The 17,645-nt window shown below is 54.2% G+C and overlaps 8 protein-coding genes across 8 annotated transcripts; 5 read left to right on the forward strand and 3 right to left on the reverse strand.

Annotated features, from left to right (window-relative positions):
- The first annotated feature begins 399 nt into the window (after window positions 1–399).
- CC84DRAFT_1168672 (LSM-domain-containing protein) lies at window positions 400–1,420 on the forward strand. Its single transcript, XM_018179453.1, has 6 exons — window positions 400–683; window positions 731–787; window positions 835–873; window positions 925–952; window positions 1,009–1,072; window positions 1,123–1,420. Exons 1-6 carry the CDS (start codon window positions 491–493, stop codon window positions 1,159–1,161), a joined length of 420 nt encoding a protein of 139 aa, XP_018030954.1. The 5' UTR covers window positions 400–490; the 3' UTR covers window positions 1,162–1,420.
- Window positions 1,421–2,198: 778 nt separating this feature from the next.
- On the reverse strand, window positions 2,199–3,249 carry CC84DRAFT_1230756 (uncharacterized protein; the record flags this gene model as incomplete). Its single annotated transcript, XM_018183704.1, has 1 exon — window positions 2,199–3,249. Exon 1 carries the CDS (start codon window positions 2,829–2,831, stop codon window positions 2,199–2,201), a length of 633 nt encoding a protein of 210 aa, XP_018030955.1. The 5' UTR covers window positions 2,832–3,249.
- A 258-nt stretch (window positions 3,250–3,507) lies between these two features.
- CC84DRAFT_1222088 (uncharacterized protein) lies at window positions 3,508–5,249 on the forward strand (the record flags this gene model as incomplete). The annotated part of the gene is made up of 6 exons (XM_018183329.1): window positions 3,508–3,623; window positions 3,677–3,710; window positions 3,764–3,961; window positions 4,033–4,087; window positions 4,140–4,373; window positions 4,429–5,249. 6 exons carry the CDS (start codon window positions 3,508–3,510, stop codon window positions 5,247–5,249), a joined length of 1,458 nt encoding a protein of 485 aa, XP_018030956.1.
- A 1,629-nt stretch (window positions 5,250–6,878) lies between these two features.
- On the forward strand, window positions 6,879–8,268 carry CC84DRAFT_1168675 (uncharacterized protein). The gene is made up of 2 exons (XM_018179454.1): window positions 6,879–7,540; window positions 7,650–8,268. The coding sequence occupies exons 1-2, from the start codon at window positions 7,075–7,077 to the stop codon at window positions 8,111–8,113; spliced, it is 930 nt and encodes a 309-aa protein (XP_018030957.1). The 5' UTR covers window positions 6,879–7,074; the 3' UTR covers window positions 8,114–8,268.
- A 786-nt stretch (window positions 8,269–9,054) lies between these two features.
- CC84DRAFT_316108 (uncharacterized protein) lies at window positions 9,055–9,914 on the reverse strand. The gene has a single exon (XM_018185832.1). The coding sequence runs from the start codon at window positions 9,736–9,738 to the stop codon at window positions 9,160–9,162; it is 579 nt and encodes a 192-aa protein (XP_018030958.1). The 5' UTR covers window positions 9,739–9,914; the 3' UTR covers window positions 9,055–9,159.
- CC84DRAFT_316107 (uncharacterized protein) lies at window positions 9,915–10,569 on the reverse strand. Its single transcript, XM_018185831.1, has one exon. It carries the CDS (start codon window positions 10,451–10,453, stop codon window positions 10,091–10,093), a length of 363 nt encoding a protein of 120 aa, XP_018030959.1. The 5' UTR covers window positions 10,454–10,569; the 3' UTR covers window positions 9,915–10,090.
- Window positions 10,570–10,655: 86 nt separating this feature from the next.
- On the forward strand, window positions 10,656–15,793 carry CC84DRAFT_1155530 (uncharacterized protein). Its single transcript, XM_018176938.1, has 3 exons — window positions 10,656–10,974; window positions 11,026–11,195; window positions 11,257–15,793. The coding sequence occupies exons 1-3, from the start codon at window positions 10,881–10,883 to the stop codon at window positions 15,688–15,690; spliced, it is 4,698 nt and encodes a 1,565-aa protein (XP_018030960.1). The 5' UTR covers window positions 10,656–10,880; the 3' UTR covers window positions 15,691–15,793.
- Window positions 15,794–16,720: 927 nt separating this feature from the next.
- On the forward strand, window positions 16,721–17,617 carry CC84DRAFT_1180591 (uncharacterized protein; the record flags this gene model as incomplete). The annotated part of the gene is made up of 1 exon (XM_018180486.1): window positions 16,721–17,617. The coding sequence occupies one exon, from the start codon at window positions 16,721–16,723 to the stop codon at window positions 17,615–17,617; it is 897 nt and encodes a 298-aa protein (XP_018030961.1).
- Window positions 17,618–17,645: the final 28 nt, after the last annotated feature.

Below are 17,645 nucleotides of genomic sequence, written 5' to 3' on the forward strand. Positions count from 1 at the left end.
TACCGGGTCCCCTTCGTGGATTCTTCGCAGATACCCTCGGCCTACGTCTGTTCCCTCTATCTGGAAGATTCTTTACTGTGCCTTGAGTATCCATGCGAACCGCTGCGGATGGGACGACTTCGAACGGGGCGTGATGGTGGAAGGCTTGGGAGTATGGTATGGCAAAGCGAGGCAAGCTTGGGGACAGGAATGCACTGCAACAATTCAGCATGGATCTCAGTCACGAGGTGGGCATAAGTACTGCTGTCCTCTGGTTCGCCACAAAGCTGAAGGCAACAGCATCCTTTGAGCGCTGCCTCGGCCATCAAGACGCGCATATGACGCTACTTCCGACGCACCGAGGGGAATCGCGCATCGTTGACGGCGCATTGGCCTCCATTGTTTGCTTGTGCAGGCAGCGGATGTCGCACGGCGTGTGGACAGAGGATGTCTGCCTGATGAGAGGCGCCCTGATTGCAAGAAATCGAACCCTGGTGTGGTAAGAGAAAGAATGCACGGGCGGCTAGCTCCGCGTAGCCGCGCGCTTTGCCGCCAAGCGTCTGGCATCAACTGCCCACCGGCCTCCACTCGCTTGCCAACCCGACGACGACAACCGCACCACGGCAAGCTCGTCGATAACCAGGAAATTGCAGCCATGTCGCTCCCGCCGCTGCCCAAGGTGCATCATCCTCTGCTGCCCCTCGGTAAGGTCTTGGCTGTGCGTACTCAGGTCACATGCTGACGCCTGTAGAACTCGTCGACAAGTGCGTGGGCTCACAGATCTGGATTATAATGAACAATCACAAGGGTTGGTCTATGTTATCAATATGTAACAGCTAAGCTGATGGTGTGCAGAGTTTGTGGGCAAGCTGATTGGTTTCGACGACTACGTCAGTACGTACAGTCAAGTGGGATGCGTGAAAGCAGGCTGCTAACAGTTATCAGATATGGTTCTCGAGGATGTCCGGGAAATGTGAGTGCAACCAGCTGCGAATAGCTATACACAGTAAGCAGCACTGACAGCAGCAGCGACCCCCAAGAGGGCGAGACACGGATGTCGAAGATCCTCCTCAATGGCAACAACATCTGCATGGTACGCTGTGTGCGAAACTACTATCCGCCCGAAAGCTAACAATCATCCAGATGGTTCCAGGTGGAGACGGGAAATGGGTGGATGGTTAGGCGTTGGCTGGGAAGTGCGGAGAATTTTCTATCAGCGAGCCCTACGTGTCGGGCGGCCGGTCAAGTCGGCATTGTGAGAGCGGTCATGGAAGCGGAACCGTTTATTCCCAAAACTGGAATACCCGCATTATATTGGAATAGCCGTCGATGCAGATCCGATGGGTGCTTGTCGTGTAGATAGCACTAACTGGTGCTGCTCTGCCGTGGCTCCAGCTCTTATGATTCAGAGCTGAACAATAACAAAGAAGATTCACATCGAATGCTCCGTGGCCCATCTGTGATGTCACACGTGACAAATATCGGTCGCGGGCAAGATGACGCAGCTGCAAATTGCAACGAGCCACGCGCTTCGATGAGAATGTTTCCCACTTGACGGGACATCCACTTTACTCGCAAACAGCATGATGGCGTTCCACCTCTAATCGGAAATTCAAATGTGACTGCGATTGGATTGTAGCTGTTGATCTAGGCGCAAACGTAGGGGCGATCCGTGGGTGCTCAACACGCATCATCCTTTCGCGTTGCGCAGCCAGCCAATCGCTTCCAATTGAGCTGCAGGCCATCTCGATCTCATTTCATCAGTAAACCCTGCCTATTGAAGATTGCCATACGACACCATCGAAGAGTCAGATGGCCATTCTGACAGTTGCAGACCCCCATCGGTCTCTGCAGCGCAATCTGATAACGATGCGCTCACCACCCAGGGTCCTTTTGCACTAAAGAGACCCCTCCGCTCCGCTTGACCCCACCGTCGTGTCTCAAAGTTCTGCCATTGGCCAGTGCACCCTCAGCGGCGGAAACAGACGTGCCCAGACCTTCCACCCCGCCCCTGATCGCTCGGCAGCATGCTGCGAACAGTATTGATCTGCTGGAACACGGAGCACCATAAAGCTTCGCGGGATCGCGATGCCGATCGTAACGCAGTTGATGGGTCAAAGTTTGAAAGGTGACGGATGAGGGCGACTCGCTCGCTTACCGCCCACACCGGGGCATCCATACCGCAGCAGAGAAATGGGCTGATTGTCTGCCGACGCTGGCTAGCGTTTTGGGTTTTTTCCCTCGAGCACCTGCGCGTCGGGCTTCTCCCGCCTTCGGAAGACCCTTGGGCATCGCGCACCATGGTCTCCGGATCTCTCGAATTTCCGCCAGCACGCCAGCAAAAGCCAGTCGCCAAGTCTGAGGGGCTGGCTGCCGTTTTGCTGGCCTGATGGCAAAACACCCGGCACAAGCACGCCGGCGTGCAGCCATTCCCGAAGCGCGCTGTTGGCTGGGGCCCTGCATCGCGCTACGTGCCTGCGAACCGATCGCGTCCCTTTGTCTCGATCTACAGCGCTCGCTAGTTTTGGAGCTCGCAGGCTTCGCGCCGGCCACTCAGCAGGAATCACGGTGCCTTTAGGGCTTTTCCGCCTGTGACCGCGCCGTGTGCTGCCAGAACCTCGACGAAGTCTCGCCGAACTGTGTGCCAGGCGAGGTTCCCTGCTACGCCTGCCTTGCGCCAGCCCGTCGTCAGGGCTCCGGCGTCGCTGCCGATCTTTCCCTCTGACCTCACCAGCTGCCGGCCACTCTCCATCCATTTTCAAATTCCACCTTTCTCCCCTCCCTCTGCCATGCCCTCGACTCTCTCGTAGACTCGCCGATACCCACGCACCTGGAATTCGCCGCACTGCCATGGCCTCTCTACGCCGTTTTTCCTAGGCCCATTCCCGTTTCGAGGATCTAGCTGGACCGCCTTTTCCACTCGTGTGCACCGTGTGAGCCTATGGTCCACCACTCACCGCTGTGCATGCCCGCCGTGGACGCGCCCAATGCCGTACGGCCCCATCCTGCATCCTACCGGCCACTACATGGTCGTGCCTGCGTCAGGACATCTCGGCTCTCTTCCAGTACAGTGCTTGTGAAAGCACCGTAATTGCGCCCGGCTGCCGTACCGTAGCATTATTAGACAGCGCTGATCAGATCGGTCCGGGGACCCACCTTCCCCAAACCCACGTTGCGTGCTACTCCTCCTTATGGACGAGTGCTAGACAACTACCCACCATACTTACTCTTCTTGCGCTTTGCGCCCTGCAACACTTGATCACCAACCTATTTTTCATATTGCCTGGAGACGCCACTGGTGCATTGGCCGCCACTCAGCACCAATCAGAAAATTCCTGTCCCCGAAATTTGTATTTCCTATTTAGCTCTTTTGTATACTCCACGGCGCCAGTCAAAGACGTCTGAAGCCTAATACTACCGGGCTTCGACCTTTACTCCTCCCTTGGTCTCCACTACTACTCCGGTTCGACGTGACGCCTGCGACACCACAACACCACCCTGTCACAACAACGTTGAGATCCTCCCTACATGAGCGACCTCGCGGAGCGGCTGTCGCGATTGGGACTGTCCCAGTACCTGGAAGCATTCGTGTCCGAGGGCTTCGACAGCTGGGAGACCGTCCTCGATATCACTGAATCGGACCTGTGAGTGGAGTCTGGCCCGTGTATTCTCCCGATCGCATATTCATATGAAACAGTGGCTCTCTCAGCGTCAAGCTTGGACATCGAAGAGTACGTTTACGTTATTCCAACGCAGCGAATGTTGTGCTCTAACACTGTACCAGAAACTCCAACGGGCAATCGCCGAATCGCGAGGACAGTCCTCAGGCCGTCCACTGCCCATCGCACTCGAAAATGCGGGCAGCGTCGACGGCTCATATCGCAGCGATGACTCCGCGACAGAAACCAAAATCAGACAGGGCGAAATCTCGGTCACAGGCATAACACCTAGCGCGAAGAGGAAATACAGACGCCATCCTAAAGTCAGTTTTGGTCCCGCACGTCACCGCGTGTCCTTCCCATTGTAGTCATGTCTCATTCTAACCGCATTTAGCCGGATGAACATGCGCCGGAGCGACCTCCGTCGGCTTATGTCATCTTCTCTAATCGTGAGCAAGCTCTGCGCATAGATCTCTACATGCCTTGCTGACTTCACACCAGAGGTTAGAGAAACTCTGAAAGGCCAGGAACTGTCATTCACCGAGATCGCCAAGATTGTCGGCGAAAGGTGGCAGGTCTTGCCTGCTGACTCACGAGACGCCTGCGAGCGTCAGGCCAGTTCTGCGAAAGAGAAGTACTACGCTGAACTCGCCGAATACAAGAAAACACCTGAGTATGAATCTTATCAGAAGTATCTTGAGGAATTCAAGGCGAAACACGCCGCTCCACCAAAGGGTAAGTCGTTCCACCCTCCACATCGGTTAATTGTAACTCTTGGTGACAGAGGCAGAAGGCAAACGATCCAAATTGGAGGCAGACACTCCTGCATCTACCTGGACTATCAATCACGAACACACAGAGCGCACAATCGTCCGAAGAATCAGCTCAGCGCAGTCGGATCAATACGCTGGCCAAACTCGAACAGAGGCGAGTCCCCCCATAGGACCGTCACGATTGCCCTCTGGGTCTTCACGTCCTTCCAAATCAACTTCGCCTGCGATCCATAATCGCTCTGGATTCAACTCGCCACGAATGCCCGAGCATTACTCCCCGCTTTCTGCCTCGCCACGATCGGCGACTCTCAACAAAGAGAGTTCTTTCGAAACCACATCTAGCGTAATGGCTAGGGATGCCAGAGGCCAATCCGATGCGAGTCTGCCCTTCTCATCGTCTTACGGCCATGCGCCCTCCTATCCTGCATCTACCACACCACCATCATACAGCTCCCACTACCAGACCCCTATGGATTTACCATCGCGACGCTCAAACCGAGAGATGCATCGTCTTCCACCATTGACTCATGAAGATACGACATTGTCATCGGATAGCGGCCAGGGTGGATACGCACCCAGCTACACTGGTCAAACCCTCCCGCCCATGGATGCTACCAAATCAATGCGTGTACTTCCGGCGCCTGTACCCAGTGCCATGGCATCCGTTCCATCACCTCTTGACCGTCCCTCCGTCCAGTCGCCACCAAAACCACCTCTGCAACATGCAGACTACAGGACAAGCTCTTCTCTGGCTGCCTTATTGAGAGCGGGAGAATTGGCTAGAGTAGCAGATGCAGATGCAGACGACGAAGACATGGATACTTCGGGATATCCTTGAAATTTTCGAAGCCATATACCCCCGTGCTTACTAGAGTATGGACGGACCTCTTATTTTCTTCGGCTTCAATGCCACATATTACCCAGCGAGTATTAGCTCCATCGATATGGTTAACCTAATGTTTGCAGAGATGGTACAATGCCTGTTCTGCGCAGAATACATACACGATTGTCGCGTTTGAACCGACTGAGACGCTTGCACCAGCGCACAATTGTGATTCAGCACATATTTACGGGGCGAACACTACACGACTGGGCTTGTTTTGTAATGCCGCGCACACATTGCCAGGCGCTGGGGCGCTTTTCATTCCAAATCTACATCTTAACGTTGTTACACCGCGTTTTAAGGATAGCCAAGCGGCCTAGGCCTCAGCATATGCCAACAATCAAATCGCACAATAGCAACCTCACCCATTCTTGCAGCTTGAATAAAGTACTGTCACAGTCGTGACCCAAACTTGAACGTCCCAATTACGCCTTCTAGAATGCTCCGACCGTACGATGGCTCATCGCTATGTTCGTTGGGTTCGCCATCTGGTGTTCATACTGAAAAACGCTGGTGTTGTAGAACGCCGCCAATCGGGTACGTACGTTTCCTCACAACTTCAGGTGAAAGGGTCTAGAACTCGAAAGCTGGTTCGAAATTCCCCTAGGACAGCCAGGTTCGCGGCCAGTGTGATGCACGATCTCGATCTTCTCAGACGCCAGGTCGGCTGCGATTTCTCATACAGTATTGACAGAGCGCGTGTGTACTGCCGACAATGAATAGCTCGGCGTATCGCAGCACCATCGAGGAAGATCGCTCGACACAGCCCTATCAAGAGGTGCAGTTCACACAAGCTTTTCCACGGCCCAACGGTAGACCATGAACCTGTTGATCGCTGCCGAATCCGGCGTCCCGTGCTTATACCCCTGTGTGGTATGCAAAAGTTTGCACTTTGCCATACATGCCCGATGCAGATGGTCCAAATGTCGCCTAGCAATAATGGGATTTCACGCGCAGGACGGGCCCGCCAAGTGGTTCTGGCCATGCGGAGACGAGTATAGACTCGCTACGACCCATATGGCCCGCCTTTAGAGAGGAATAGCATAGGTGGGGGCGCTCCAGATGCTCGCTCCGCGGAGCCATGGGACACAACTCGCGCTGGCTGGATTCTGGGGTACGGTTTGTGGACGCGCCAAAGCTTTGCCTGTGCCCCTTCGTTACAAGACTCATAGCCGAGGACATGAGATAACATTTCCGGGATATTCACGTGGTTGGATGCGATGTCGCCACCGTGAAGTATCCGAGAGTAATGATCTACGTGCAAAAGATTCACTCGATTGCCGATCTGCCGTACATTAATTGTACAAGTTTCAAGGCGTTCTTATTCCCGTCAGCCCTCAGCACGGCCATGACAGTTCACTCTCTGGCCACTCGCGGATGGCTCCTTGTAGCATGGTGTTCTGTATCTCGCTTCTAAGCGCTTAAACTTCCCTCCAGCGTTCTAGACACTCGAAGCAATGAAAGCGCAGCCCGCACGGGCTGTTGGCCTAGACAAGAATGCAAAGGCTACGAAAATTATCTATAGGCAATACTGGAAACCATCAAGAGGAGTGACCGGATTACCGCATCGGCATAGGTGCACATGCATACGCGCCAAGACCGCAAGCGTGCCGGCCCGTTGGGCAAGATCTAGACTCGCAATTGCATTCCCTCTCCACCTGTCAGACGGCCGCAACGCTTCCTCCACTGCTCCCTCTTCGGTCAGACCACCAGATAATTTTCCGTCAGCCAGCCAAGAAGTACAGGCCCCTGAACATCCACAGGACCCCGCCGCTTAAGCATGAACCACACGGCGGGGCTCGCGGAGGGCGGAGCGGGCGCGCTCCCAGGGAGGAAACTGCTCGCGCTACTGCCGCTGGGCGTCAGTCAGGTGCCCCGACACCCGGAGTTGAAACACGAGCAGCACAGTCCGCCTGGTGTTGGAGCGTTTGTCACACAATGCCTACATGAGGCGAATGAGGAGGACTTTAGCTCGTTTCAGAGGATGGGGGAGGCGAGGGAGAGCGTGCCAGGTGCCGGGGCCGTTGTCATCGAGAAGCTGAAGAAGAAGGACAAGGTTGAGGGCACGTGGTTTGCGCGTCGGAGTTTCCATGGGGAGGTGAGCTATGAAGAGCTGGATGAGGTGCTGCGGAAGAACCATGAGCGGAATGAGATGGAGTATACGCCGGCGATTTATGATGTTAACACGTTGTTGGAGTGGCACGTGGAGGAGGAGATTGAGGGGGTGAGGGATGTGAATATTAGGAGTGAGTTTGTTTCACTCCGCTCGCTTTTCTCTTTTTTTCGTGAAAAAATAATAATAAAAAATGGCGGCGATATGGACCGATGTCTGGTCATTGTACTCACACATCACAGTAACACAGATGCATCACAGCATGCCAGCTCCCGCCATCCTCAGCGATCGTGTCTTCACCGTTCTCCTGGTCTCATTCATCCCCACTCAGCCAGCCCCTGGAACCCTCGCTCAGTCAATCGATGTCCAGCTTCCTATCAGCCTCGCGACATTCCCACCCACTATTAGAGAACGCTCCCATGTCCACGTCGTCAATGCAAAGCACATGTACAAGAGCCCTGCGACCGGAACCCCCATTCAAAAGAAGCAAGACGGCAGGAAGGTCATCGAGGGGAGGTACGTGAGTTTGGAGAAGATTGCCAAGGTGGAGAAGGATGGAAAGACAGTCGCTAAGTGGGAGATGGCGACTGACAGCGATGCGGAGGGGTCACTGCCGATGTCGATGCAGAAGCTTGGTGTTCCAAATGCGATTGTGAAGGATGTGCCGCTGGCTATCGAGTATGTCATCAAGCAAAGAGGGCAGTAGAGAATTCGGATGTGGACCAGATGCACGGAGCCTGCTTCAAGATAGGGTAGCATGTAGTAGCTTGGAGTCATTGGGGGCTGTGCGATCGGTCCCTATAATTGTAATTTGGGTTTTGGAACGGTACAGTCACAAAAGCAATGGTCATAATCAAGCCACAGAACTTGTCGTTCCTGAAACCTCTCGCATGATCACCGCTTGACATTCGGATCATTTGACTTGGAAGAGATTGCGAATGGAGTTATATATATACTTAGATGATGGATAATATGGGATAACTGTAAAGCGTCGATGTGGGCGAGTGAGGGGCTGGAAAGCGGGGTTGCGCTGACGTTGGGGAAGGCACGAGGTGGTGAAGGCAGGTGCGGAGGCAGGAAGCTGGCACAGAAAGTGCAGCGCTTGTAGAACCGATACTACTTAGAGGGACTGCGAGCAGTAATCTTTTGTTGCAGCGAGAGCGGCGGCATTGTCGTTCTTGCGTCAACCAGTGATCATTAACATAGAAGTTCAGTTCATTGCTTGGTCTTCACGGAGAGGGCACCCATAGGATAGTAGGAAATGTGATTAGAGGTAGAAATTGCCTCCATTGGTATTATACATGCGGAGAAACAAGCTCCAGAGAAGGAATTTCCAAGCAGATGTACGTAGCAGCCGACTCTCCATTGAAAAGCCTCCCAAGGACCCGTTCCAAATTGCAGAGGATATTGACAGCTAAGCTTAGACAATCAAGAATCATAAGGAAAGAAACTCGATATGATACAGGGGACTCAGCCACAGCTAAGATGCCTTGCGGCAGGCAGCGCCGTCTTCCACCTCAGCCATTCATCGCGATGTCCTAGGAGTCCCAGTTCGTCTAGGACTGTAGGTTGGCAGCGTCGAAGCCTTCTCGCCAATCCTCACGTAGTCACCCGGAACGTATTCCTTAGTCTCAAGCTCCCAGTTACGCTGCTCTTTCCACTTTTGCAAGATATCCGCCTTAAAAGGGAGATCCGGAACTGGGCACCACTGTGCCGGCGCGTCGATAGCCTCAGGATTCGGACAAAGCTTGATTAAGACATCGATTTGGAGGGCAAGTAAAGTGACAAACACGTATACATGTAGAAAAATTCCTTCCTTGGGAGTGCAATGTCGGTCGGACACGTCGGGTGCTGGGAGAGGCGCGGCTCGTGCGCCATTCGTCGCTGAATGTTCTTGAGGTAGAGTGGGGCGTACGTGAGCGGCGGGTGTTCTTCGCTGGTTTCGTCGTCCGTGAAGGGGTAATACGGCAAAACGTCCTGGTTGAAGAGCTCGGCGACTCCTGAGTGCTTGAAGTGGTCGCACTCGAGGCTCAGCTTGACGGAGCGGACCAATACAGCCCGATCAGGATCGTCATCGATGGCCTTGAGGAATTTGCCGAGTTTGTCTTGTGCCATGGACTCCGGCATCGCCTCGTAGTGCATAGTACCTCGAAGGCGGCCGGGTGCGAGGATGCTCCGGACCTCGGTGCGGGTGGCGCCAACGAAGATTGAGTGCGCGTGCGGAGGGGCACACTGTTGATGAGCTCGGAGAGATGCGAGCATCGAGAGAGCTTCTGCGGTGGTAGCGGTGTCCGGTGCGGGGCCGTTAGGGACGTTTGGGTTGTTCTGCATGTTGTCGAAGACGTGTTCGCATGTCGTGGTGTCGGTTTACATTCTGGCGAGTCGGCCCTTGTGATGGAACCAGGGACTATGGACAGTCTTTTTCTTTATATATGGCGGTGGGGAGAATTTTCAACACCGTGGTGAACGTGATAGCCTGGTTGCCCGGTCGCCATGATCATAAACACTCACTTCACCCTCGTCCCCCGACCCACAATACCGCTCTTCACTCGGCACATCTCGTCCAGAAAGGCTTCCTTTTCCCGGACATTCTAAACTCACCTTCACCAGCTATCCTGATCCACGCCGCGATCTCGTCACAAGTGGGGAACAGTATGAGGGAAGGCAATAATATGAAATAGGACTAATTATGTAGGATTGAAGGATGGAATGATGCACACTCGTAATGCAGGAGTAGAAGACAAGTAGGAAGAAAAATGAGAAGGTGTTTGCAGATGAGATTTAACATGTGCTGAGCACGCCTACGTATACCAAGCCTGGCTGTTTGACTGTTCGTTTGTACACCGACCTCATGGCTGCTCTGATCAAGCCGCCGAAAAGTTACCCGCGCATCGATTTGCCGTCTATTCCAGCCAAGCCCCGACCCATCGTGCTTCCCGCCATTCGATGCAGGCGTGGGGGGCAGACGCCCCGGGGGGAGTATCTCGTGAGAGTGCAGTGCCTCTAGGCCCAGCGCATATTCCTGCAATGATTTCTGGGCCATCATCGTAACTTGGAAGTATCATTGCAGCTAGAGCAGCGGAAGCAGAGCCCAAAGACCGAATCTCGCGATGACAGGCATAGTGTTTTGGATGAGCAGGGTCCGCTGCTGCGGATCCACATGCAATGTGGGGGAGCGCGTGGCGGCAGCACTTTCCCTGTTCGAGAAGACATGTGCACCCGAGCTTCAGCTCTCAGCCCCAGCGAACACGACACGAGGTGCTGCGACCTCTGCAGGCTGCCTCCTGTTGCCCGTTTCTCCTCCATAATGCAACCCTGATTTCCAACCTTTTTGCGCCTTTGTCCAGTTGCGCGCCTTGCCAAGGTCGCTCGATTCTCGTGTATACACCCACCGCAAACCGCATCGGTCCGTCAGTGAGTCCAGCTTCGGCGCGCTCGAAAGCTGCGGAGGGGCAGAATACAAGGACTCCAAGATGCAGAACTACGGGCAGCATCAGGCGGGGTATCAGAGGCCCGGAAGCACTACGGGCTATCCGTCAGCACCAGCAGTGCCTCCGCCTTACGGAGGTGCGCCAACCGCTATCGCATACTAGGGCAGATTGCTGATCTCCAGTGCAGCGCCCCAAGGATATCAAAGCGCCGCTCCTCAAGCGCAGAGTCAGTGGTCGGCGCCCACCCAAAACCAGACGCCAGTACCACAGCAATGGAACCAGCCGCAGCAGCAAGCTGGAGGTTACAACCCCGGTGTCTACGGCGCAATGCCAGGTGGATACTCGCAGTCACAACAGGTACGATGCCGCAAGGTTGCTAGAAAGGGCGTGGATCCATACTGATACGTTATACCTCCAGAATACCACGCAGGCTCCTACCGCATACCAGTCCCACCAACAAGACGTACCTCCTCCACCTCCGCCGAAGCCAGCTGCCTTCGCTGCCGCCGCTCAACAACCCATCACACAGAACTGGGGACAACCGGCCGGATACGGCGCTCAGCAGAACGCAAGCTATGGAACACACGTACCGCAGGGTGATTACACTCAGACCAGTGGATACCAGGGTCAGAGCACAGCACAGCAGGCATATACCGCCACTGCGCCTCCGCCTCCATCGCAGACGCCAGCGGGGTCATACTTCCCACCCTCGCAAACACCACAACTCGGAGGCCGGCCTGGGTCGATCTACGGCGCTGATCAGGCAGGAATGTACTCGACACCGTCATCTGCAGTTGCGCAGCATCCCCCAAGCTCTGTCCTGAGCCCGAACGAACAGCATCCTGCGTACATTCCTCCCTCACTTAGCGGTCAAGGCGTTCAGTCCTATGTTCCCTCGAATACGAACCCAGTGCCTGGCGTATACGTTCCTCCGCCCCCGGACATACCAGCTTGGCAACAAGCATCGCATGCCCCCTTGCAAGGAGGCAAGAAGTTCAAATACACGAAGCCGGCACCAGATCCGAATCTGTACGCGCAAGGTCAGCAAGGTGTACCGCCAGCACAAGCACAGGGGCAGTATGGCCAGCAATCTGTATACCCTGCGCAGCAGTTCGCGCAAAATCAATACCAATCCGGAGGGCAGGCTCAACAGCCAGGCCCCTACGGAAACCCTGTGCAAGGTCCCTATGCTCAAGGCCAACAGCAACAACAGCAACAACAGGGGCAGTATAGTCAGAATCTATCACAATACGGCCAGCCAGCCCAGGCGACAAGCCAGCCTGCTCCTCCATACCAACACCCATCTCAAGAGCAGTCGGTCCAACCGCAGGCGGTCCAACCGCAGGCATATCAGCAACAGGAGCAGAACCAATGGCAGTCGAATCCTCCGGCGGACCAAGGCTACGCGCAGCAGCAGACCGGCATACATACCTCCTACGGTACCCAGCAACAGACATGGCAACCAGGACATCAGGCCCAAGGTTCGGTTGCTGGACAGCAGTATGGCCAAGTAGCCAATCAAGGGATTGAAGCTCCAAAGCCGGTCAGCGGGCATACCGGTACAGCGCCTCCAGGATTCGTCAGTGAGCCAAGTCCGCAAAGTCAACCAGTATCTCCGATCCAAACGCGTATCGGCACGGGATTCAATTCAGGTCACACTGCGCCTGGACGAACAGATTCGGTCAGTTCCATAGCTCTTGGTGCTATTCACGCTCAGCGCGCGGGCAATCGAACTGCGTCTCCGAAACCGCCGCCACCAAACTTGCCCACGCCTCCGCCGCCTCGAGACGACGTGACAAAGTTCAGCGTGTTGGGAACAGGCGGCCCGTCAGACTGGGAGCATTTCGGGGGAGGCGAAGAAATAGACGACGAAGAAATATTTGGAGCGAAGAAAGACGGGCGCCATGGCGTACCTGTGCAATTGGACAGTGCGGAGGTCATGTCGCAACAGGTATCTCCACCTCAACCACAAGGCGAATGGCCTACGCCACCTGTACAACCCGTATCCGCAGTGACCCCGGAGCGTGATCAATATCAGCCCACGCCTCCGCCGAATATTCAACGCCCACCATCCAAACCACCACTCCAAGGCTTCATCGTGGGCAACGCTCCGCCGCCAGCATCACAGTCTCAGCAAAATTTCGTCGTGGGCGACGCTGTTGTCGCACCATTGCGAGTCTCACAGCCGTCTTCCCAACGAAACACGCCTGCACAACAGCAAGGACAGCACCAACCGCCGCCAGCGACGAGCACTTCTTTCTCGATAGATGACAATGGTCAGAGCCAGCAGCGTTCGGTAAACCCGGAAATTGAACAGGCAAATGCTACATATGCTGCCGAACTCAGAACCAAAGACGAAGCATTAGAGCGCGTACGGGCAGAGGCGCAACAAAAGGAAAGTAGTTTGCAGGCCGAGGTCGAACAGCTGAAGGTGGTCATCGGGACTACCAAGTCTCATGCGGAGTACGAGAGGAAGATTCTGGCTGATCAGATCGAGTCAATGAAGACTGCTGCGGAACAAGCAAAGACCAATGCGGATGCTTCCACCAGAGACAAAGATCTCACAATCGAACGATGGAAGGAAGACTCGGAAGGGAAAGAAGACACGATAAAGGAAAAAGACGATGAAATAGTGAAACTACGAGACGAGCTCAGGGCGAAAGAAGAAACAATTGCACAGGGTCACGTTTTTGTTGATGAGTTCAAGAAGCAGGCCGAACTCAAAGACATCGAGATTAGCAATCTGAAGCAACAGATTGAGAACAATCAGACAGCGGAAGGCTTGGCGAATGACTTGAGACAACAACTTGAGGCCGAGAAGCTCAAGGAGCCACCTAAACCCACTCCTGCCAGTTTGATCCCGGATCTAGACCCTTGGTATGCTGGTTCCCTGGAGCGATACATCGCAATGTTGCGAAGCGAGGCACAAACCCCATTAGTTGAGGACAAGATCAAAGTGTTCATAGGCTTTCTCAAGGCTGAGTCTGGCGCTCGTGGCCTCGACTACCAAAATGCACCTCCATCGCAGCCAATCAGCCAGCCGCAGCAGGAGAGTTCTCAATCGACAGTCGCATCCAACCAGGAACCGAAGACTTCTCCAAAGCTTACGAAACTCAACGTTCATGTACCCACCGCTGCTCCTGTCGAAGATGATGACATACAGTACAGTCCGGGCGGTAGACCGATCGTGCACCATAGGCCTACGCTCAAGTCAGAGGCGTCCGGTCATACACAGCAATCGTTCAGCGTATCCAGCCAGTCGACCACTGTTCTTACACCTACAAGCTCACAGGATGAAAACGCGAGCAAAACACCCACACCTGTACAATCGCCACCTGCAGAGCCGCAGGCACAAACACAGTACAAGGCGTACGTGCCATTACCTATCTCTCAAGTGGATTCAATACAGAGCCTACACCGTCAATCGGTGTCCTCTGCTACCACTCCAGCGCCTAACCCGACCTTGTTGCATGGGAGTAAGAAGGATGAAGTTTTCTTTGGTGCCTCAACCGGGACTTCGTTACCATCCATCAGACCAATCACAGGCACAAATGCCAATCCGGAGGTGGCAGTTCCTGCGCCACTATTCACACAGCATCCCCTTGCGGTAGCGGCCAAGGCAACACCCAAGCAAAACGCAGTGGAGAAATTGACAAGGCTACTGCCCGCTAAGATACGCCTGCCGCAGCCAAATCCCCAACTGGAAGCGGTTCGCAAACGACTTGCTAGTGCTCCATTGGATCTACCGTCCTTCCAAGAACTGACCGATCCCTGGGAGAAGTCTGCGTCTCTCGTACGCAAAAAGAACGATGAAGCTCGTCGCAAACGACAAGAGTCAAGCGAGAAGGAGACTGATCAGCTGTTTGACAACCATGAGATCTCATACGCAGATATCGCTATTCTTGAAGACGAATTCAAAGAGGAAGAACGCAGGCTAAAGGCAGACGAGGATCGAGCCGAATACCAATCTTACGTTGACACCGTATTCAGTAATGTCTATGACGGGCTGCAACAGCAAATTAAGGGTCTTATGGATCTCTACATCGAGGTGGAAAGCCTGCTCTCGACAGCAGTTTCAGGAGCAAAAACTTTCGAGGGGAGTGATGCAGCGGTCGTAGAAGAGTGTTTGAAGTTGCTTGAAGAGTTGTTTGAAAAGATCGAGAAGCGACACGACAAAGTCGTTGAGGCGGTCGCAGAACGAGACAAGCGGTACAAGAAGACAGAAATACAGCCGCTGTACGCCGCGGGCAACATCGTAAAAATGAAGCAGGTTGAAGCGCACTTTGCCAATGCCGAGAAGGACGCGGTTCAGCGCGCTCGTGCGGAGAAAGCTGACCGCGTGACAGAGTTTGTGCGCATAGTCGAGTCAACGGTTGTTGCAGCCGTTGGTGTAGAGCAGCAAGAGATTCAGGAGATCATCGCTGCTGTGCGCGATCTGCCTTCCTCACCGGACAACGAAAAGCTGTACACACGAGCGAAAGAGACTGTACTCGCGCTAGGCGACTCGTCGAAATCACTTCTGCTACTATTAAACGACATCGAGATCGACGTTGGTGGTTCCGTTCTCGAAGTTGAACTCGCGGAAGCGAAGACAGCAAAGCAAATCGACAAAGTCGCCCAGCTTGAGAAACAGATCTCAGACCGCGAGAAGGAGCTCAAAGAGGAGTTCCAGCGAAAAGAGGCGGTTCTCGATCAGGATCGTGAAGAGATAGAGAAGCTGATCAAAGGAGACGGTGGAAACACGGCTGAAGGTGGTGTTGAGCCGAGCGAGGGGAAGAGTGAGGAGGAGCTCAAGAAAGAAAGGCTGAGTAAGGCGTTGGAAGCTGCTAAGAGAAGAAACGGAGACCTCTAGGGGAGGCTTTTCTTTCTTCCCTTTGAGCATTGGGTCAATGAGGCGATCTGTTGCATTTAGCTTAGCATGTATGGCGCATAACTGCATTTACATTGCTCTCTGGTAGTGTCTAGATGGTTTGCTATATACCAATTTGATGAATTTACGTTCCTGACCTTGAGTCCACTCAGTCGCGCAAAAGCTGTGTCGAATGCTCGCAGCGATTTCTAGGGCCAGGCGTGAGACCGTACGTAATACCAAGATCCCGCAAGTACACATCCAGCTTGATTGTATGCGGAAGACCGACCCGTCAAAGCATTGGAAGCATCGTCTGCGGCGGATCCGGGCCATCGTCGTACCGGCCTTCCCAAACACGCGTGCATGCCTGCCTTCACTGCCCCGCCCACAACAACGCACCCCCCTCCCTTCTATGCTCTCTCACCCACTGAAATTGGCACAGCTATCCTATCTCTTGTGACATATATACCATCAACAAGAGCTATTGACATCAAATGATCCACAAAAGATCCACAAAAGAGTGGCGCGGAGATGATCCGTTGCATTGGTTCGACCACTACCTCCAAGAAGATTTCACTCAAAGTAAGTCCCTTCTCCCTTTGTGTTTCCCTTTGGGTGCCATGTCGAGTCCGGGTGTGGTGGGCTGGTATTTTTGTTCGTGGTGAGGGACTATCGTTTTTGGTTCGCAAAGCCGACCCAGGGATGCACTGTGAGTGAATGCAACGACGCGCCATGTACGGAAGAATGGAGATTGTTTCATGGTGACTACTTTCTTCCCGATATGATTTGCGTTATGTTTAGAGTTACGGTGAATCGACAGATGCTGCGTTCTGCTGCCGGAAATCTGCTCATAGAGCATCCTGGGTCAACACGCACGGCTTATGGCAAACGACACTTCTGCAGGGATCCAGAGGTTCAGTCTGTGAAATGCAAATTCTGTCGTTCCTTGTGATTTTCTGGTTGTCTTCACGTTCTGCACCGTGGATGGATTCATCAGCTGCTGCGCTGGAGCAAGACATGGATACGCAACACGATGTTGCCAACCCAGGAAGAGCCGACAACCTCAGATCTGAAGCGCTGCATGAGCATAGCATGCTGTTCAATGAGCAGTACTCCAGCAGTTCGCTGGCCAAAGGTCACTCCTTCCTCACCATTTGGCTCCTTCCCTCAAACCGTCGTGGGTGCCGCTTTTGCCCTTCACTTTCATCGAACTCACTCATCTTCCGTCCCTCCACTCTCCGTTCCGTTCCATCTTCCACGCGCCGCAATAATGCCTCCCAAGGCCCGCAAGACCAAGCAGCAGATCGACGACGAATTGGAATTTCATATTGCTTCCGACTGGGCTGATTTCCGCCGTTTCGCTCCCAAAAAGGAAATTGTCTTAGACGAGGTTGTTCTCTGCTTCAACGAGGGACCTTTCTGGGGCTTCGAGATCTCGAGCGTCCCCCATTGGTACCTGGACTATCTCTGCTCTGGCGGGGAGAACTTTCTGCTCTGGAAAGACGAAGTTTTCGCTACCGCGGTTTCCAAAATGGGATACCGCAAGGTCGACGCCCCTCCCATTCAAGCCCCCGGAATGCCTCCTGTTGCAAGCTTTCTCTGGCCCAAGATCCCTCCATCTGGTCCCTCAAAGACCACTCCAGAGACCGCCGCCCAGATCGACAGCGAGCTGATGCCGCCTCCGCCACGACCCAGGTCTGCGGCTCCCACTTTCGATTATTCGGCCCTCGCGAAGATGGCACGCGATCCCGCCGATGAGTGCTACCTTCTCACTGCCGAGGATGCCACTGAAGCGGCTACGGGAGGCCCAGGATTGCATCTGCAGAGCGAGCTTGACGTGAGTCCTCCTGAGACTATGTGTGCGACTGACATGACAATTGCGTACAGCGGAGCAGGTCATACGACGCAGCCATCAAACGCATACTGTTAGGCTTTCGGTACTTCGACCTAAGGACGTT

Source organism: Paraphaeosphaeria sporulosa, assembly GCF_001642045.1.
Source record: "Paraphaeosphaeria sporulosa strain AP3s5-JAC2a unplaced genomic scaffold CC84scaffold_12, whole genome shotgun sequence".
NCBI classification, from domain to species: Eukaryota; Fungi; Ascomycota; class Dothideomycetes; order Pleosporales; family Didymosphaeriaceae; genus Paraphaeosphaeria; species Paraphaeosphaeria sporulosa.